Source organism: Ornithodoros turicata, chromosome 6, assembly GCF_037126465.1.
Source record: "Ornithodoros turicata isolate Travis chromosome 6, ASM3712646v1, whole genome shotgun sequence".
In the NCBI taxonomy this organism is placed as follows: Eukaryota; Metazoa; Arthropoda; class Arachnida; order Ixodida; family Argasidae; genus Ornithodoros; species Ornithodoros turicata.
This window is the reverse complement of record NC_088206.1, coordinates 70,970,092-70,988,775: the sequence shown is the minus strand read 5'-3', so window position 1 is coordinate 70,988,775 and position 18,684 is coordinate 70,970,092. Positions and strand designations below refer to the sequence as shown.

The 18,684-nt window shown below is 46.1% G+C and overlaps 6 protein-coding genes across 8 annotated transcripts in view; 2 read left to right on the top strand and 4 right to left on the bottom strand.

Moving 5' to 3' along the window:
- Nucleotides 1-18,684, top strand: part of LOC135397284 (protein farnesyltransferase subunit beta-like) — a 221,835-nt gene that overhangs the window by 197,756 nt on the left and 5,395 nt on the right. Inside the window, exon 1 of one of the 2 annotated variants that reach the window (XM_064628739.1) lies at nucleotides 18,457-18,649. The exons of the other annotated variant lie outside the window; for it this stretch is intronic. Coding sequence (XP_064484809.1) covers nucleotides 18,458-18,649 — 192 coding nt within the window. The 5' untranslated portion in view covers nucleotide 18,457. Of the gene's footprint in view, nucleotides 1-18,456; nucleotides 18,650-18,684 lie in introns of those variants that run through there. 2 annotated transcript variants of the gene reach the window in all.
- LOC135398312 (uncharacterized) lies at nucleotides 1,965-5,425 on the bottom strand. 2 transcript variants are annotated; one of them, XM_064629734.1, is made up of 4 exons: nucleotides 5,210-5,425; nucleotides 4,332-4,547; nucleotides 3,812-3,987; nucleotides 1,965-2,104 (listed from the first exon to the last, which is right to left on the bottom strand). In XM_064629734.1, exons 2-4 carry the CDS (start codon nucleotides 4,502-4,504, stop codon nucleotides 2,022-2,024), a joined length of 432 nt encoding a protein of 143 aa, XP_064485804.1. In that variant the 5' UTR covers nucleotides 4,505-4,547; nucleotides 5,210-5,425; the 3' UTR covers nucleotides 1,965-2,021. The 2 variants fall into 2 exon arrangements, with proteins under 2 accessions (XP_064485804.1, XP_064485803.1); XM_064629733.1 differs by having other exon boundaries at nucleotides 5,192-5,424.
- LOC135398311 (uncharacterized) lies at nucleotides 6,562-8,210 on the bottom strand. The gene is made up of 2 exons (XM_064629732.1): nucleotides 7,944-8,210; nucleotides 6,562-7,275 (listed from the first exon to the last, which is right to left on the bottom strand). The coding sequence occupies exons 1-2, from the start codon at nucleotides 8,130-8,132 to the stop codon at nucleotides 6,664-6,666; spliced, it is 801 nt and encodes a 266-aa protein (XP_064485802.1). The 5' UTR covers nucleotides 8,133-8,210; the 3' UTR covers nucleotides 6,562-6,663.
- LOC135397268 (26S proteasome regulatory subunit 10B) lies at nucleotides 9,947-14,341 on the top strand. Its single transcript, XM_064628722.1, has 12 exons — nucleotides 9,947-10,102; nucleotides 10,343-10,422; nucleotides 10,486-10,525; nucleotides 10,593-10,713; nucleotides 10,779-10,893; nucleotides 11,214-11,363; nucleotides 11,475-11,598; nucleotides 11,673-11,734; nucleotides 12,527-12,647; nucleotides 13,332-13,412; nucleotides 13,503-13,574; nucleotides 14,157-14,341. Exons 1-12 carry the CDS (start codon nucleotides 9,973-9,975, stop codon nucleotides 14,273-14,275), a joined length of 1,215 nt encoding a protein of 404 aa, XP_064484792.1. The 5' UTR covers nucleotides 9,947-9,972; the 3' UTR covers nucleotides 14,276-14,341.
- LOC135397269 (26S proteasome non-ATPase regulatory subunit 8-like) lies at nucleotides 14,852-16,984 on the bottom strand. Its single transcript, XM_064628723.1, has 7 exons — nucleotides 16,847-16,984; nucleotides 16,607-16,679; nucleotides 16,401-16,503; nucleotides 16,247-16,340; nucleotides 16,083-16,181; nucleotides 15,839-16,024; nucleotides 14,852-15,118 (listed from the first exon to the last, which is right to left on the bottom strand). Exons 1-7 carry the CDS (start codon nucleotides 16,952-16,954, stop codon nucleotides 14,987-14,989), a joined length of 795 nt encoding a protein of 264 aa, XP_064484793.1. The 5' UTR covers nucleotides 16,955-16,984; the 3' UTR covers nucleotides 14,852-14,986.
- Nucleotides 17,296-18,225, bottom strand: LOC135397270 (trafficking protein particle complex subunit 2B-like). Its single transcript, XM_064628724.1, has 4 exons — nucleotides 17,993-18,225; nucleotides 17,714-17,858; nucleotides 17,549-17,634; nucleotides 17,296-17,468 (listed from the first exon to the last, which is right to left on the bottom strand). Exons 1-4 carry the CDS (start codon nucleotides 18,083-18,085, stop codon nucleotides 17,370-17,372), a joined length of 423 nt encoding a protein of 140 aa, XP_064484794.1. The 5' UTR covers nucleotides 18,086-18,225; the 3' UTR covers nucleotides 17,296-17,369.

Here is an 18,684-nt window from a genome sequence, read left to right as displayed (position 1 = left end):
GCAGTGTGCCTGCTTCTGCCATTCAAGATTAAACTGTCTACTCGTGATGGAGATCCTGCGGTTGATGTGCCGCGGATTCAGGCGGACGGAATCCTCCATGCCTCCATATTATGACATATAGTCGGTAATAATGTCGTGGGTTTGAGGTGAACAGGGGTTGTCGACAATCACTGGTACATTCCTTTCATGTTCCATGTCGTATTGCCAACTGTAGGATGGGACAAGCGAAACCTTGTCACATCCTTGTCCTGCATGTCCTTGCCACATCCGTTACGTACAGCGAAAAGAAGCCTGTCCCACGTACAGGACTCCTGTAGCGCGCGGTTCGTTCGCTGACTTAGATGGTGCGAACCCCCTGTTTCTGCAGCTGCTGGTTACCCTCCCAATACATAAGGGGCTCTGAGGACTCCTCGTATAAGACTCCACGGACTCCACTCCCTATGCCCTTTCACGCGTGAATCAGTAGGACTTTTCTTCCTTTTTTTAAATACAGCATACAGTATAATAACTATTAGAACAGCACAGATGCCGTTTTCGCGCGTGGATGACACGGCTGGACGGATATTCTTCTGCAACAGAATATCTTACTACTAGTAGAAAAAGATAAAACATTCAAAACTACTGTGTTTACTATGATACAAACCTTCATGCAAGCTTCTGTTGACCGCGTACTTGACTCAGTCTCAACATACCCAGATTACTACTGCAGTAGACGACTAATTCGTTACAATAGACCTCTACCTGTTTGTATAAACAAATGACGTCATAGTGTTCGACAGCGCCACGAATTTGGTAGAGCTGAACTACGTTCAAAGCTAGTGAAGAATAAGGTCGCGGCCGAAAGCCACGGTCTTGAGGGGATTACGATGGTCTCTGAAAGGGATGCGACCTTCGGTCCTGCTTTTCTTTCAATAGGAGGCAGCGAACAATTGCCCATTCGTGGAACCCAGGTCTCCCCTTCCGATCTGTTTCGGTCTGTCTACCAACGTCATGATGACGTTTGTCGGGTAGAGGTTTATTCGTTACTTAATTATATGTTTTCATGAAATTGTGAGAGCTATCTCATCTCTATCGCTCTTACGAACGACATATGACGACTGAAGATAAGGAATCGCTCCGCAAACTGTGTTGATAGCCGATTTAATCCATAATCTGAACAGCATCAGTTGCGGTTGCCAGAGGCTTGCTTCGTAATGCTCGTATATATTCTGTGCAGATTGCTGGGCGGCAATGACTTGCACTGAAGTAACGCGGAATCGACCAGTCGACTTGTAGTCCCATGTCCCATATTCTTCTGCATGTCTAGTCCTCTTTGAAGGCGACATGGAGGGTCTGCAGTTCTATAGGCTTGTATAGTTCTGTGATAGTCTATAAGCTTATATGATATCGTTGCCTTTCCGCAAATCTTTTCCTTGCCGTATACCCTTGAGGCTCTGTGATTGTCACATTTTCCTCCAAGGTCGACATCGCATCAACATGCGTGTGATGGAGCCTTCATGTGGACCTCTACCGCTGGCTAACGCCATTGTTCAATATAATCCGCGTTTACGATGCTGACAGCCAAACTAAGTTCTGCAAGAAGCTTTGAAACGCTATAGGAACTGATAGGCGTTCCCTGTAGTGCTTTTGTACCGTTTCCATTAAGCATCACTTCTGGGATGTCTGACTTGGTCAGACCGTTTCAGAAGTCCTGCGGGGCATCTATGAAGGTAAAAAGGAACGTTGTTGCCATCGCTGTCTGTGACGGTGTCTGCCGTATCCTTGGGGAAACATCGCAAAATTTTATAACCGTTTCCGAGTAGAGGACGGCGTTTCAATCACGTGACTTCAGGAACGTGTAATGCGTTTTACTCATTCGCGTCTAGTCGCTTTGAGCTATTTGTACGGCAAAATAATTTGAAGATTGACGCCGATATTCTAATTCGTCTGCAAGCTTTCAGGATGCCGAAGTGATACGTTGCGAGTGCACAATGAGCGTATTTTTGGTAGAGCGAATATTGTGTATATGCAACCAGTCGTCTTCACGTGGAAGGTATGACGTTTGACATGGATGAAGGCTCACGGTCGTTAGTTCCTTCTGGAGAAAGTGGTTTCTTCTGGTATGCTGGACATGAAATGGACAGAGACGTTGGGGATTAAGCTTGTACAGGCTACGTTTTTTTTTTAAAAAGAGGAAACTAGAACGGCCAAAAGAGCCACACACCGTGACTTCCTCTGGCAGCATGTCCGTAAGCCCCCCGGAAAGCAATGTCTGAGGGTTGTACAACAGCTAACCCCTAGGGTTGAGTAAAAGCCCCAGTTTCCAAGGGGGCTGCGAGAGGGGCAGTCGCCCAGGATGCCTTTCCCAGCGGTGGCGGTGGACGGCAGGGGTCCAGGGAGCCCCCGAGGGAGGGCTTGGGTAGCAAAGCGGGCGTCGAAAGCATTTTTCACTGTAGAATTTAGAATGGGCTATGGTCATACTGCCCCAGGCGGAGGTTGGCATGAGGACGGATCTCCGCTACATCTCAGCTGCAGCGATGTTATATACCGTGGCAGAGAGACACCCTCTAAAGCAAGGGTTATCAACCGGTGGGGAATTCCCACCTGGAGGGGATTTAGGGATTATCACTAAGACACAACGTAACATTCGCCTCCCGTAGGCCCTTGCGAGCACTCTGCGTACTATACCATTGCCCCTTGCCAGGAACGCCCCGATGGTATGTCATGAGGACCTCTGGTTGCGCACGGTACTGGAAGGGCTATCTAGCGGTAAGGTCGGTCGCCACAAACGGTACTTTCGAGAAATTCACAAGAAGCAGTAAAACACCTCGAAAGGCGTACACGAAGCAAAAAAGGTTGGGAACCACTGTTCTAGAGCCTTTCTTCTATAGTCTCTCACTCTACACGACTTCTATTACGTATTTAGAATTGCGGAATAGACCTCTCCCTGTTTATAAACAAATGACGTCATGGTGTTCGATAGGGCCACCAATATGGTAGAGTTGAACTACGCTCGAAGCTAGGGGGCGAACAAGGTCGCGCCCGAAAGCCACGGTCTTGAGGGGATTACGATGGTCCCCTGAAAGGGACGCAACCTTCGGTCCTACTTTTCTTTCAGTAGACCTCTACCCGAGAAACGTCATCATGACGTTGGTAGACAGACTGAAACCGAAACAAATCGGAAGGGGAGGGCTGGGTGTTCCACGAATGGGCACTTGTTCGCTGCCTCCTATTGAAACAAAACCATTGCAATCCCCTCAAAACCGTGGCTTTCGCGCGCGACCTTGTTCGCCCGTGTAGTTCAACTCTACCAAATTGGTGGCGCTGTGGAACACTATGACGTCATTTCTTTACGAGCAGGAACAGGTCTATAGGAGGCAGCGAACAAGTGTCCATTCGTGGAACCCAGCCCTCCCCTTCCGGTTTTGTTTCGGTTTCAGTTTGTCTACCAACGTCATGACGACGTTTCTCGGGTAGGGGTCTCTTGTCACGAGAACACTCAATGCGCTGCAATACAATAAGGTATACATATACATCGTTTTCCAGCCAGCCTCACCCCCAGCGCTCTTGCAGCCCGCCCAAGCCAGCAATGAGGAAAGCGATATGGGGAAGCATACGACCCGTGTGCTTTCCTTCTCTCTGACTTGGGCGGTAAACAGCTTTCAACGTGCTCCCCTAGCTATAGACGGCGCTGCGCTTTCAATGTGGCGGCGTCCACGGGAAAACGGTGCATAGATCCACGTCCATGATCCGTCTATCGTCAGAGAGTAGTTCGCTCTCCGAACGTCAGAGGGTGGACAATCAGCCAGATCGAAAGCAAGAGTTCGTGTACCAGGGGAGATATCAACCCTGACGCAGAAGAATGTTGTGACGGGCGAACCGCTTCCATAAACGTCGTCGACTTGCGGTCGATGTCTTCTGTCATCAGTGAGAGCGCCGGAGGGCATAGGTACTCTCAAACTGTTCTTACTGCGTTCATCCGGCGTGTTCCCATTGATCGAATGGCTTCTGTAAACAACGAATAATATGAGCCCACAAGGGTGCCCTACCGTATGTCGGTCCATAGACGATAGCCTAACCAGACGAACGCATTGCATTCGTCTGGATATGTCCTGGCCACAGGTCATTGCAAGCGCTACTGTGGCTACCACCGGCTTCCCATGCGGCTGATGGTGGCTCATCTCCATGACTATGGCCATTGAATGCGTGGCTGTGATTGGTGAACTTCTAGTGAGTGCGTGGGCATGGCACCAGGGCACGTCGCGTGGCGGTCACACGTTATTCACTGATGGTTTCGGTCACCCCTGGTGTGAGTAAGCGACACACAGTCCTTCCAAAGGTCGGGAACTCACCTTTCATCGTTAAGTTGGTTCTCTGTTCGGCCACCAGGCTCAGTCCAGAGAACCTTGGGCGTCGATCCCTTTCTAGGATGGTACTGCAACCAATGGTCCGGACGGCGTCCACAATCGCATCGTATTGGTTGACGATCAGGATGGATCAAAATCGTTTTCGAACCTGTCCTCATGATTCCGGTTGTCCTGCTGCGGCCTTCTTCACAGACAGTGACGCTGGTTGAGGGTAAAACCATTTTTAGCATCATTTTAGCAGTAACCATCAAAACCTGAAGTCAGGATGAGCTTAACGTCAGAGCTACGTGTATTAAACGCGGTAACATTTCCTAACGCACTTTTGAAGCCTCGGTAAACCCTCGTCGCGCAGTTTGGCTGTAGCCTGAACCCCCCCCCCCTTCTGGCTACGCCACTAGCCAGATAGTACAGTGACTTCTGTGGGAAATCGTTACTGACGACCCTTGACGAGTTCCGAGTAGAGCTGTGGGAAATTTCACGCCATAGCAGACCTAAACAGCCCCAAATAAGATGAGAATTTTGTCGTTCCTCTTTCAGGACCTCGCAGAAACGCAACCACGTGACAGCACGGGCAGCCATTTTGGGGCAGTCATTGTGGGCACTTTTGGCCCATAGAAATACGTGTCGCTCTCCCTCGTTGCTTTATCAGGTACCGAGGTACGATACTTTGTGCCAAGACTTTGATCATCGAAAAGTCAGCAGATATCGCACTAGCCAAAGAAACAACTGTCTGTCCCTGGACACCCTGTACGTCACGGAAACCGAGCTGAAAGTGTGCTCACGCCTCAACTGACGTTAATGTCCTTTAATCAATCTACATCGTCAGCGCCATCGACAAAGCTCACCTAGCACACCGCCAGCACCTTGACAGCTCCGATTCCTCCGTCCTCCGGTATCACCGTTGTGCCATGCAATGTCACTGCTGTGTTCCTAGGAAAGGCTTAGCGTTGTGGTCATGCCGGGTAACCTTTTTAATAAGGCAGCCCAACGAGAAGTACGCTTCGAACCAGCGACTCGTTCGTGACCTCCGTATTCGTCTTGATGATGATGATGGTGGTGATGATGATATTGGGACTTATGGGATGAAAGATGATTATGTCGATTGCACTTAGCCGACAAGTGCTTCGCCTAACGGGCCCGCGGTTGTGACATATCGTCACGCGTGAATTTACCATTGCTTGAAGAACTAGTAGTTCGATATCCATACTTAGAACCCTGAGATTGAGGGGAAAGAGGACGCACGCGACACGATCGCACACTAACTGAATGATTACAAAGACTGACTAAATGTGCGTCCTGGGCCGACTATGGGCGACTTCTAAGGGAACTGTGCCCGACATATTTCTGACAGCGTCCGAGGAAAATCCAGAAAAGACATCAGAAAGCACAGCCGGCACCGGGATTCGAATCCGGGTCCAGAACTCCCAGTCCCGACGTGACATGGCCAGAGCGCTAACCACTGAGTCACGCGATCTGGTCATCACTGTAGTTATATCACGGCTCTGTAGGTAAACCCAAGCCAGTCAGCCTTGTGGATAGTTGTCACCGTCCGGGGGAAGAACTTTCACTTCTGCAGGCGTCAACTTTTCTCACGTGGGGTTTACTCTGCGATGGGGCTTCCAATGTCAACAGAAGTCGTCTATAGGGAATTTTTGTTCGCAGGGTTCTCGTAAACGTCGCTAAATTTCTACACGAAACAGGTACAGGCGTGTTCCCCTCGAGTTTATCTAGGGAATGACATATTTTTTGAAGGCCTCATACTATCCACCGATTTTTGGCGAATTAAATTAAGTTTGACAAATTTTCAATCCATGGGAGATACAACAAAATCGCTTCTCTCGGCACGCCCGCCCGCGATATTTGGCCCGAAATGATGTCATTAATGATGTCATAAATGATGTCAGTAACAGTCGGGGAATTGATTACAATCAACAAATTTGACAAGCTTACTGCAGTTTTCCGGATCCCTGCGAATGAAAATAATGGCTTCGTCGTTTGCTATCATGTCCTGCAATTAGCTGGCGCAGATTACGGTACTTCCTTAAAGCGCGGGAAAACAGTTTTGCGACGGTGCAGCCAACTCTCTCCGGAAGCGAACATAACCGTACGAGTCCGCCTTTAATTCGAAACAGGGTACACTTCGATTATTTCAACGCATCCCTGCAGTTATATCTGTACTGTAAAGATCACAGCAGAACATATCGGATACAATACGTGATATTTCGAGACAATTAATTTATTGAGAAACGATTACCGCCCAAGGAACATTATCTCCACAACGTTATATCCACCGTATAAACGCTCGACTGATGTTGTCCTAGTCATACTTATTCTTCATCAATCTTCGCCAAGCAGGCTTCAGCACTTCGGGCGAAAACCCTTTCACTTTTCTCCACCAGTCTACAGCGGCTTTCACCAGCCGCTCCTCCGGCGTCGCCTTCTTCACAACGACGACCCCCAACCCGCTCAACTCGGATGCGACCTGAGATTTCCTGGCAACCATCTCCTTGCGAAAAATCGGGGACTCGTCGGCGTCGCTGTCAGACTCGCTGTCACGCGATGTACACGCACTGTCTCCAGCCTCAATGGCTCCACGATCCCTTCTGGGCTTACCGGAAGACGTCGCCGTTTGGCCAGACGGCAGACCCACCGTCAAGCTCAGCCTGGCGGGTTTTAAGATCTCCGTCGGCAACCCCCGCATTGTCTTCCACCACGAGGACACATTCTTGAACAGTTTCGCGTGTCGGATGTCCTTAAGGGTACTGATGTCTAGCTGACGGACTTCCCGGAGACTTCTTGGCAGATGAAGCATGGTCATTGCCGGATGTCTGGGGCCTGCTTCACAGCAGGCTTCTGGACTGCCTTCTAAAGAAGAAGGCGCTGTTCCGGAAGATGTTCCTGTAGATGACGTGTCCGCGGTGGACCTGGTCTGCATGGACAATGGTAATTCCTGGGTTTACGACGCGTGACAACCAGGTCTGCGTGGAGGATCATTATTACATTGAATATATACGCAGCGGGCATCTCCATAAGTGAGGTTGACGCGGGAGAGGTCAGATACTTAGGAAAACCAATAGGAATGCCCGAGACTCTCGCTCATGTGGTGTCAGAGCTCGACACCGAATAGCATTTTCATGTTGAAGTGTCTGTTAATTACGACATGTAGAAAAACAATTTTCAATACTTTCAAATATTTTCCCAAGTTCTAATTCCCAATATTTTGTCATTACAATGCGTGCATGATGTGATAAGCCACACTGACCAGAGCGTGACTGTGGTGTCCCCACTGGACCTTGATGATGACGGTCGTGTGGCCATCGCTATGAATAAAGATTCTAGGTATGATGGCCTGTGTATGGTGAACTAGCCTGTGGTAGGAGCAGGACATGACATTTTTGCGACGAGGATGGGACAGCCCGTGACAACCCGTTTAATCCATTCATGCAGCTTCGATAAAGATCGCATGGCACGGTCAAGGCAGTCCTAACACGTTCGCGATGTAGGACCTTCTTTCACGTAAAAATGTCTTCTGTAATGATGTTACCAGCGCAGCACGTAACGAAACAGGCTCAGACGTCCTTCTTAAAAGTGTCTTACCAATGGCTCCTTGCGTAGCTTTTGGCCCACTGGAGGACCATCCCCCGAAGCGGATGATTGAAGGCATAGAATAGCGGGACTGGAGGAATCAGTTGGCCATGAAGTAAGCACGCTGTCTGGATCAGTTCCTTGTCCGTCGATCGACAGCCGTTCCGTAGTTGGTCCCTCGTATGAAGAGGTTTCGTTCATGGTGAGGACGCTGTCGTAGAACTTTCTCAGCAAGAGCAACCCAAGCTCGTGCCCTCAGTATAGGTCTGTGATGCTCCACTTCAGCTTCTTTTCCTCGAACAACGCCTCGGAGGCGTTGCCTCGAAGGATTTCGAGCCACGATGGAGTCACGGGCGTGACCGGATCTTCAAGCAAGGACTGCAAGGACTGAGACTGGGCTTGCAAAAATGGTGCACTCTTTACGCACAGGTCATCATGATTTTTCTTAGATGTAAGAATAATATGAACCTCTGTACACCCGCACAATCCTCAGCGTCCGTCTCCAGCAAAAGATATGACGGGGTTGCACACTTTGCTTCCCCCCTCCCCTGGAAAAAAATCTTGGGAACGTCCATGTCGATACCTGAAACAGAATATCGGTAAACATTGATTGTAACAACGAGTAGAACCATCTACAGTTCATTGATACATATATCGCTAATGTAGCAGATTATATCGATATCCGCGGCAGAAGTATCGATATTTTGCAGATAGGGTGCGTCACGAGAAACTGGCCCAAATGGGGAAGAGGCTGTCATCAGAGGTGGAGAGGGTGACACCGAGAGGAGGGTAGGAAAAAGCGGCCGCAGGAAAAATGGAACTCCGCAGGACGCTCGAAAATTTTTGCATTTTCCAATTTTTTGTACTGGAACGCAGAAGCTCGCTGCGATTTCGATTTTTGCGGATTAGAGACCGCGAGGTTAAACAATTAGCTTCATTAATTAGGGATATTAATTATGCATATCGGATAATAACTATATATGTAGCAACTCTTTCGAAGGAAAAATAAACGAATTTAAGAAAATTTGGTCGGTTTCTTGTGGCGCGCCGCGTAAATCGTATTTTTATAACATCGACATCATGCGTCACGTCTAGAAAAACGTCATCATGACGTTGACGGACAGACTGAAACCGAAACAAATTGGAAGGTCGCGTGCCCTTTCAGAGACCCCCAGAGACATCGTAATTACCCCAAGGTCGTGGCTTTCAGGCGCGATCTTGTTCGCCCCTAGCTTTGAGGGTAGTTCAACTCTACCAAATTGGTGGCGCTGTAGAACACTGTGACCTCATTTGTTTACAAGCAGGGAGAAGTCTATTGAGCAGCCCGATTTTACCCGCTTCATTTACATATTCGATTGCACATTAGCCTGCTCCCGTTGTTGCGAACGCAAGTTTTGAAGTCTGGGTTCACTTCAGAAGAGTAGTGAGCTCCAAGCACACGGATATCATCACCTTTTTTTTTTTTTTTTCAATATAACAACAAGCGGAAGACGAAGAACAAAGCTCTGGCGTTGATGGCGGTTCGGGCCATCATTCTTGGTTGTTGACATCATTCACCTGCAGGGATTTTCCCAGGATTTTCACCTCGGGCGTGGGCGGGAGGGTGGCTTACCCTAGCGATCCGTTGTCCCGAAGGTCTATCGTTTGCATTTCTGGCAGGTTTTCTTTTTAATCCTACCACTGACTATGGTCTGATGTTTTCCATGGGCTTTTCGGCAGACTTTCCAGACGAATGTGGGCACAGTTCCCCCTGAAGTCTTCCCAGGACGCATACTAACACCCCTGTCCCCCACTCCTTCCTGCTGTCCTCTCTCCATCTGTTCACATCTGTACGCCGCTATAGCCACAGTTGCTTCGCGGCGCTAACACAAATTCAAACAAACAAGCAGTTTTTTTTTTAATGGTGTTGCAAGATATTTGGGGAGCTGAGAAAATCCCTGATTCTCAGTAGAGGTTACCGACAAGTGCTTGCATTTCGTTCCCATGTTCTACGGCATTATTCGTTCCCTTCGTCTGCTAACATTGGGCGCAATAAGCCAAAATGGCCGCCGCTACCGTCGCTGTCCTGCCCGCTGTTCCTCCTACAGGAGACCAAAATAGAGAAAGATGCTTAGAAGATTATCGCAAAAAGTTAACGGAACACAAGGAAATCGAAAGCAGGCTCAAAGAAAGTAAGAATCCAAGTTTTCAGTTACTTAAAAACACCACTAGCCCACTGTCATGGGCTGGCGATTCCAAATGCTGCTGAATCATTTTGGCAGCTCTGCCGTGAATACCGGCTCCGCTGGCCACCGAGTCTCGCAAAAACTGTATTTGAATGTGCGGTAGTAGGTCTGGGGAAAAAAATTCGCAAAAGCGTTATCAAGAAAGTTTACAATCTCATAACGTTTTGCTATTCCTTCCCAATCTAGTGCGGGAACAGATTAAGGAATTAAATAAACAGTACGAAAAATCGGAAAATGACCTGAAAGCTCTGCAGAGTGTTGGTCAGGTAAGTGGCGATGTTGACTGCAAAAATAACTATCGTTTACCTTTCGTAACGTTTAAATTTCAGATTGTTGGCGAGGTTCTGAAACAGCTCACGGAGGAAAAATGTACGTTACGTTTTTTCCGTTGTACGTTCGTAGAAATCAATTTTTATGTTTTATGTTAAACATGCAGTCATCGTAAAGGCGACAAACGGACCGAGATACGTCGTCGGATGTCGTCGTCAACTCGACAAGGCAAAGTTAAAGCCGGGCACTCGTGTTGCTCTGGATATGACGACGCTCACAATCATGAGGTAACCATGTCACTACGTCGAATCAATCAGGTTATGACATCGTGTCGACGTCTCTTCCGACCTAGGTACCTGCCTCGTGAAGTGGACCCGCTGGTGTACAACATGTCCCACGAAGATCCTGGCGATATATCTTACTCCATGATCGGCGGTCTCGGCGAACAGATCCGCGAACTCCGAGAGGTTAGCAGACGACGTTACCTCGGGTCATGCTTTGTCTGCTTTGAACATCGCTAAAAATAATATCCATCCCAGGGTTACACAGCAAAGGACATTTAAAGATTAAGGCCTTTAAAGAAAAGGGGAAGGTTTCAAAGCAAAAGGACAACACAGAAGCGGGGGAAGTTTTTCGGGACGTTCTCTGGATTTAAGGACAGCAAAAGTGCCGTCTGCTGCAACCACCACTAATGTTCTGCCGTTAGATAGTTACAGAACGTACCAGTCACACTCTTGTCTTATTTATACCGATATCTCTTTTACCAAACCGTTCCCGTTGTGTACAGGTGATTGAATTGCCGCTGTTAAACCCCGAGCTGTTCCAGCGTGTGGGCATCACCCCTCCTAAAGGATGTCTCCTCTACGGCCCCCCAGGAACTGGGAAAACCCTACTGGCTCGGGCCGTGGCCAGCCAGATTGAGGCTAATTTCCTCAAGGCACGTAATGCTTCACCTTAAAATTTGCGATAATTTTACTGTACAAAAATTTCCATAGTTCCATTGCTGTTTTCGCTGAATATTGGGAACTCTGCTCGCTGCCTCTTCCAGGTGGTGTCCAGTGCCATCGTGGACAAGTACATCGGCGAGAGTGCCCGACTCATCCGCGAGATGTTCAACTACGCTCGCGATCATCAGCCCTGCGTCATCTTCATGGACGAGATTGACGCTATTGGTCGGTGCATGTTTTTCGTAGTTGTAGTCTCCATAGTCGCAACAAGGAACCAAGTCTCATTGCTTCCGCAATAGGCGGACGCCGTTTCTCGGAAGGAACGTCAGCGGACAGAGAAATCCAGCGGACACTCATGGAAGTACGTCAGCGTTTGTCAACTGCTTTCTCAAAAAAGTCAGGAGTAAAAAAAAGAAAAAAGTACACTATGAAAACTGATGTGTGGAAAAATTATGGCATACTTGAGCACTACAGTTAGTTACATTCTACAGTACTTGTGCTAAAGATAACTAATCACAGCTACAAACTACTTTCCAAAAAGAGTAACCCTTTACTGCAACTGCTTACTGTAAAAAGGTACAAGTTTATACACTTACGAGTCACTCGTAACATAGATACTACCCAAATACGGGCATAAAAAAACCCCGTTACCCTTAGCTGCTCCGGCTGATTGGCACACAGGTAGTCTTGCACCTAGTGGGAGTGTATACTTTGAGCTTACTGAACTGTACAAGGTTCCCAGAATTATTCCCAGGGAGTTCCTGGACGAAGATGTTCATTTACACCTAATATAGGTTTGTCATAAATTAGACTGTTTCTAATTACTCTATGAGGTAACCAAACACGATCGCATGTTTCAGCACTCAGATTAGTCATGAAAAAAAAAGGCCCTGTGTTAAGATTGCCGTCTTGAAAGGTCTATGAACTAATGATGCAAAACTATAGATAGTCCTATGGGAACGTACTATCGACAGTAGTTTTACAAAACTATCGATAGTCAATTTATCGATAGTTAATTTATCGATAGTTTTGCGTAACTACTACTCACATTGCAGGCAGAGCCGTAAAAAAACTAGAGGTTATCTGCAGCCACCATGTGATAATGCACTTACGTTTGTTCTGTTTGTTCAGCATGTGTTTGTTTCCTGTGCAGCTCCTGAACCAGATGGACGGCTTTGACTCCTTGGGTCAAGTGAAGATCATCATGGCTACGAACCGGCCGGACACCCTGGACCCGGCCTTGTTGAGGCCAGGTCGTCTCGACAGGAAAATTGGTAACGCTTCCATTTCAGGTCCAGTAATAGTCCAGAACACAAGATCCGTGGGACATCCAGTACGGACGTCCGACGTACGTTCGCGACGGGATGACGATTGCAAGTTATGAGTAACCTCACAGCTCGTATAAACAGTCACTGTAAAATACAGTTAAATTGATTTCTTGCACTGCAGTGCACAGTCCTGAGATGTGCACTGATTTTGAGATTAGATCCGTATTCGACTGGGAGTTCAGTGTAGATGCAAGTGTAGTGCATGCATGTAGATGAAAACAAGACAAGTTTGCATCCAGTTTCTGTTTCACAGCAACATAAACCATGAATATGAAAGATTAACCATGATGAAAGTATAAACCATGAAATAGGTTCTACATTTATGGGGATAAGAAAAGATGATAAATTTCAACAGGGAAAAGCCGTCTGCATCTGATAAATGTCTTGCACCATATTCCTATCATTTAATCTTGCTGGTATACCTTTTTAGGCATATGGATCCAATTAAGTCTATCGTTAATTAATGCCGATGACACAATGATAGTAGCAAACTCTGCCTCCAGTGTTTCATAGCTTTCTCACCTGCCAGTAAAAAAAAAAAAAAAGATGAAAACATTGAGGACAGTTTTCTTACGTGGCATTCCTCCGATTAACGATTTTTTACAATGATCGCGCAATTTCTAATTACAGAAATCCCGTTGCCCAACGAACAAGCTAGGCTGGAGATTCTAAAGATCCATGCCGCTCCCATAACGAAACACGGAGATGTCGGTGAGCAAGGATACATATACACTTTTCAACACTTTAGAAAATGTGAAAGAAAGGAAGAAAAACGAAATCGTGTAAATTGAACATTCGTAGATTGGGAAGCCGTCGTGAAGCTCTCCGACGGATTCAACGGGGCGGACCTCCGGAACGTCTGCACCGAAGCAGGTGAGAAGCAGTACTTGGTGACTCCGATATATACAGGGTGTTTCACCTAATACGATACAAGAATCGTATATTATAAAATATTCTTGTCTGAACTATACTTATATCTCGGGGGATATTTTTGCCTTTTCTTCAGGGCACTTTCATCAAATTTAATTTGTGGTAAATTGAATTTTCCCAATTGATCTCTGAAATGTGCAAAGTCAGCCTCACATTCTTTTACAGAAACGGAAAGTGCACGTTGGATTTGTCCCATTGCATTTCAAAATACATTTACTACTTCAGTAATAGTAGCTTAAAAAAAAGAAAACAAAACCAGTCATTTCTCCGCTTTCGGGTGCTCCGAATTCATCTCGAAACCTACCGCGAAGTAAACGGCGTTGACCCGATAATATTCGAGAAAGTAATAAGATTTTTTTTTAACACATTGAGCAAAACACCTTGTATATGTGGTTCATTGCATGGTGCTCACCTGTACTGCACGCAGCAGTATCGAGCAAATAACAGTCTTTACCACCAAAGCAGACATGTTTCTAACCGATCGACAGACGCCAGTGTCAAGTTTTTGTTTTCCCTCTCGCTCAGGAATGTTTGCCATACGTGCCGAGAGGGAATACGTGGTGGAGGAAGACTTCATGAAGGCAGTTCGAAAAGTGGCCGATAACAAGAAATTGGAGTCCAAGCTGGATTACAAGCCAGTCTAATCCTTTTTTTTTTCTTAACGTGTTTTTTTTTTTAAAGCAGTACTAATAAATCTCAACTTCACTTTCCTTCGAGACTTCTCTTTTTAATTAACGTACAATTTGCTGGGTGGTGTCAAAGGCAGTCACCAAGTTAGTGAAATGGGGATACATTTTGTCCTCTGTGGAGTGATGCAGTAGACTCAGTACCGCACACTTTGAAACAAGTAGTTAGTCAGGCTTTTATTGTTAACACTCACATACGAGCACTTCACACGCAGTCTCCCACAAAACAAAACGATGCTAATTCGAACAAAAAAAAAATTCTACCTTTAAACCAAAAAAATGCCTCAAAACACTTATTTCCTGAGAAATTAATCGCACCTAGAAATTACAGAATCGAGCATTTTTTTACAAATTTTTGGTGCCACTAGAGAAAAATAAAAAGAAAAAAGATAGAAAAAAATTGATTGATTGATTGAAACCTAATGACGCGCTCAGTTCCACCCAGACGGCTCAACTCACTTATGACACAAAAATTCGAAGCACATCCGCATCATCCCTTTTTTTTTCGAAGAGTCCAGAGGATCAGTGGTTGCGCTCCTTCCAAAACAAATTTAATCCTTAAAACCGAGCAGCGTGAAGCGTTCCTCAAATGCGTCGTCCACACGCTCGCTGGTCAACGTAAATATTTATACAGTCCTTTTTTTTTTTCACGTAACCAAAATTTGTGTTCTAGACGATCATCTCAAGTTCTCGGGCGTAGCCGATGGTTTGTACCGCGAGGTCTTCGGCTGCTATGTTGTCGTCCGTGTGTTTTACTTCTGTGCTGAAGTTGAACTTGTTGTTGGTCTGAGACCAGTTCCTCTGCAGAAAAACGACGGGCTAATTACTGGCGCGTTAACGTAATTAATGGTATACGCATTTTAATAAGCAGAAAGAATGGTATATGTACATAGCTCCTGAAGTTTTACGGTTTAACCCGATTCTTTCCCGAATTTGCGCCCCAAATTACGGGTTCCCTCGTTAGGGTGAAAACCAGATTTTTTACCTGGCAAATTTTCCTCACCGAGACATCTGTAGGAATACACGATAACTTGTTTAGCACCAAATCCAGTTACTTCACCATCTGTACCAAACCAGTTACAGTTAAGCTTAGTTTGAGTAACTGAGCCCGATTTCTCCACGAATTTTTGTAAATTGGACATTTTTTTTTCACCCGAATTCGCGAACATTCTAAATTAGAATGCCAACATACTAAATTCGCGAATTTAGAGCGCGTGTTTATTTGCCGGATTTTAATCGCCCCCCCCCCCCCAAATTCAGAAAAAATATTTCCCGAAAAAATATTTAAAAAGTATTTATTTAAAAATATTTAAAATATAACCCGAAAACTTCAGGTTCTAAGTATACACTAGATGCTAAACTAGAATATTTCCTAGAATATAAACTAGAATAAAAAAATATTTCCCCAAAAAATATTTATTTAAAAATATTTAAAATATAACCCGAAAAACTTCAGGCTCTAAGTATACACTGGATGCTAAACTAGAGCAAATGCCTCGATGGCACAGGCTAGAGGCGTACCTTTTTGGCGTAAGGATCTAATTGCTTGGAAGCCTCGAGGAAAAGCATGCGCGCCACTTCGGGTGCCGAAATCCGCTCGTAGGCCTTTTCGACACAGCTGGCCATCTCGTCCCGGACAGTGTCCAGGAGAATGTCCATGAAGAACGTGTAGCTCGGCGCGGGAACGTTGCCCTTGGACAGGAAAACCTGAAGGAGCACTCAATCCCATTAGCCACCTGACTCTGCCCAACCTATAACCCCCAACCTTGTTGTAGCTGCCCTCCATGAGAAACTGCTCCATGGACACAGGATGGCTGATGTAAACGTTGCTCTGAATTTCTTTGGCAGGCAGAAGTTCTAATTCCTGCGGGGGGGCACGACACACGGCGTCAGTAAAAGGTCGCGAAAGAAAAATTGCGGGAAATTTACCGTGTGAAATTCTGCTACTCTGTTCTGAGACAAAAGGCACAACAAGTTGATACCCAACAGCTGGTACTTGTACGACGACTCTGGCAAGTCATCCCTGTGGGCAGAAGCAGAGTCAAGTGCGTTCCGCGTGAAACGGTAACAGAGATGTACTCACTGGTAGTCGAGGTAGTAGCACTTCAGCTGAGCCATGTACCTCTCGAAAGAGGCAATATCGCGCGTAGCGATACTCCATTGTGCTCCTACTTCCAAGATGTCGCCTGAAAAAAAGAAAAAAATTACAAAAGTAGGAAGTTAATCTATGAAGTTGCATATTAAGCGCTACGATGTACCACCACAAGCAGCGGTTAATGTAGCGCTTACGGGCAACGAGCAGCTCCCTCTTTGTAACCGCTGTATTCGTTGTGGGAAGAAAAGGCAACTGTGTTAGGGCGACCTGAAAAATGACGAAGAATACTCAATTTTGCATCATCCGAGGACAAACTCGGATTCAAATAATGCAGTGACACAGCGGTTTGGCCAGTTAGGCTTAGAGTCGGTGCCGGTTTTTATGCCTTCACCGCTGATTCTTCGAAATTGTCGCGGTTAGGAAGCAGCGGTTACCTTTAGCTTGGACAGTAGTTCGCCGCACTTTTCGAGGTTTTGATTCTTTTTACTCCACTCTTGCATTAAGAGCTGGTAATTCGCCACAACTTCGTCTAGAAGCGCCATGTCAAAAAGAACCTGGCGATTGAGTTGAGCTACTAGTTTCGTACTGCACAAAAATAGAGTGCAGATGTATATAAAGCAACGGATCATTAAAAATTATCTATCAAAAGAGACTGCGATCAAAAGTATAAAACATGATTTGTAACGTCTTTTACAAACTTATGACGCATTAGTGACACTAGTGGTCTGCGAACATATGATGGTTTCGGTTTCGATTTCTCTGGCTTTCCGCAAGCAAGATGTGTGCACCATTGCTGTGTGCGACACGCTTCTTTTATTGCCTCACTCACTTGCGTCAGTGCCCCGTTCATTGAACAGCAAGTTAGTGCCCGTCTACTTGTAGCTGTAGCTGAACGACACCTTTTAATTACGACCTAGAAGGTACATGTATGTACAGAGACAGGCATATGCAACGCTGTTAGGCTGTGAGATACTTCCGTCCAAGGTGCTTAGCCTTCTCTTCAAAAACAGACGACTTGATTGGACTATTGTGCTCGTAGAAAGGGTTTAAGGCGTACTGAAATGAGATAGGATTCTTTTCTCAAAAGTCTGTCAATGGAACAAACGAACAGGACCGGCTTTGAACCAGTGGCATACCTTGACGTAAAGCTCGTAAATATCAGTAAAGAAGTTCTTGATACCATCTTCGTTCTTGACATCGTGCAACATGAGAAGCCTCATGCCTATAGATATTGTTAGGGAGGTTTCTGTGGTACGGATACAACAGCGACATGCAAAGCAGTAACATCGCAGTAAGGATACGGTTTGCTGTGACAAATGCTGACACAAACCACTCGTTGAACTTGTCGACAACTTTGAGGTACATGTTGTTGGTTGTCCACATGCATTCGTCAACAAGATCCAACGCTGCATGTGCGATGAATTGGCTCAGATACCTGTGATCCTCCTGCGACAAACGTATTACAAGCCGATAAGATAGATTGTAGACACGTATGCGTACGTCAAGAAGCCGCAGAGTAATCGGGTAGCTTGTACAATTAACGAAAAGCGGGATTCAAAGCAATCATAAGTGGCCAATACCTTGTTAATTTGCTTGCTCGATGGATGAAATTCCATCTCAAATACTGGGTTATCGTTATGTCCCACTATCACAAAATAGTAAGAACCGGACATGATCAAAGAAAGCAACAGCTTGCGCCTACTGTGCGGAGATTAGACTCTACATTGACCTAAAAAAGCGAGAAATTAAGTAGCAATTAACTCAATGTACATGGAAACCCGCCTCTAAAAACGCCATCTGCCAAAACTTAAGAGCTATTCAGGCCCTCCGTCCCGGTTTGCTGTTCATGTGTATCCTTGCGCGCTATATGAACACAAAAAATGTATTAAAAGAAAATGTATGCAAATGTAGAAATTTGTAACATTTTCTCGAATGTGAATGGCACCGATAAAATAGCAGGGGACGACACGAGACTCAAATGAACAAACATAATTCCAAGTCAATGCAGGAACTACATTGGACCTCGCACACGCGTCTCGAGGCAGATGGGTACAATAGCGAGTAAAATACCCTGCTGCTGCTGTTGCGAATGTGTAGAAGTCAGTAAAGTCGGAACAAAAACAGAAATGGCGGAAAATCTTGGGGGTGCGTGTTTTCCGTCTCGATGTTGCAACCCAGCAATCGTAAAAGAACTCCAAGACGACGACAATTTCCCTACGTTGTCCTCAGACGAACAGGTAACGTCCTGCTCATACCCAAACGCCGGTACCTG

What these genes read in the sequence shown, in the direction of transcription:
- LOC135397269 (XM_064628723.1), bottom strand. Translation starts at nt 16,954, where the DNA reads ATGGCGCTTCTAGACGAAGTTGTGGCGAATTACCAGCTCTTAATGCAA. An exon ending in AACTACTGTCCAAGCTAAAG is followed by an intron (nt 16,680 to 16,846) that starts GTAACCGCTGCT and finishes GTCATTTTTCAG; the next exon opens with GTCGCCCTAACACAGTTGCC. An exon ending in TGGAGGGCAGCTACAACAAG is followed by an intron (nt 16,025 to 16,082) that starts GTTGGGGGTTAT and finishes GTGCTCCTTCAG; the next exon opens with GTTTTCCTGTCCAAGGGCAA.
- LOC135398312 (XM_064629734.1), bottom strand. Translation starts at nt 4,504, where the DNA reads ATGAGGACAGGTTCGAAAACGATTTTGATCCATCCTGATCGTCAACCA. An exon ending in AACCAACTTAACGATGAAAG is followed by an intron (nt 3,988 to 4,331) that starts GTGAGTTCCCGA and finishes CGTTGTTTACAG; the next exon opens with AAGCCATTCGATCAATGGGA. An exon ending in CAGGGTTGATATCTCCCCTG is followed by an intron (nt 2,105 to 3,811) that starts GTACACGAACTC and finishes TTTCATGTCCAG; the next exon opens with CATACCAGAAGAAACCACTT.
- LOC135398311 (XM_064629732.1), bottom strand. Translation starts at nt 8,132, where the DNA reads ATGAACGAAACCTCTTCATACGAGGGACCAACTACGGAACGGCTGTCG. An exon ending in AGCTACGCAAGGAGCCATTG is followed by an intron (nt 7,276 to 7,943) that starts GTAAGACACTTT and finishes TTGTCCATGCAG; the next exon opens with ACCAGGTCCACCGCGGACAC.
- LOC135397270 (XM_064628724.1), bottom strand. Translation starts at nt 18,085, where the DNA reads ATGTCCGGTTCTTACTATTTTGTGATAGTGGGACATAACGATAACCCA. An exon ending in CGAGCAAGCAAATTAACAAG is followed by an intron (nt 17,859 to 17,992) that starts GTATTGGCCACT and finishes CGTTTGTCGCAG; the next exon opens with GAGGATCACAGGTATCTGAG. An exon ending in AGCATTTGTCACAGCAAACC is followed by an intron (nt 17,635 to 17,713) that starts GTATCCTTACTG and finishes CAATATCTATAG; the next exon opens with GCATGAGGCTTCTCATGTTG.
- LOC135397268 (XM_064628722.1), top strand. Translation starts at nt 9,973, where the DNA reads ATGGCCGCCGCTACCGTCGCTGTCCTGCCCGCTGTTCCTCCTACAGGA. An exon ending in CGAAAGCAGGCTCAAAGAAA is followed by an intron (nt 10,103 to 10,342) that starts GTAAGAATCCAA and finishes TTCCCAATCTAG; the next exon opens with TGCGGGAACAGATTAAGGAA. An exon ending in TCCAGCGGACACTCATGGAA is followed by an intron (nt 11,735 to 12,526) that starts GTACGTCAGCGT and finishes TTTCCTGTGCAG; the next exon opens with CTCCTGAACCAGATGGACGG.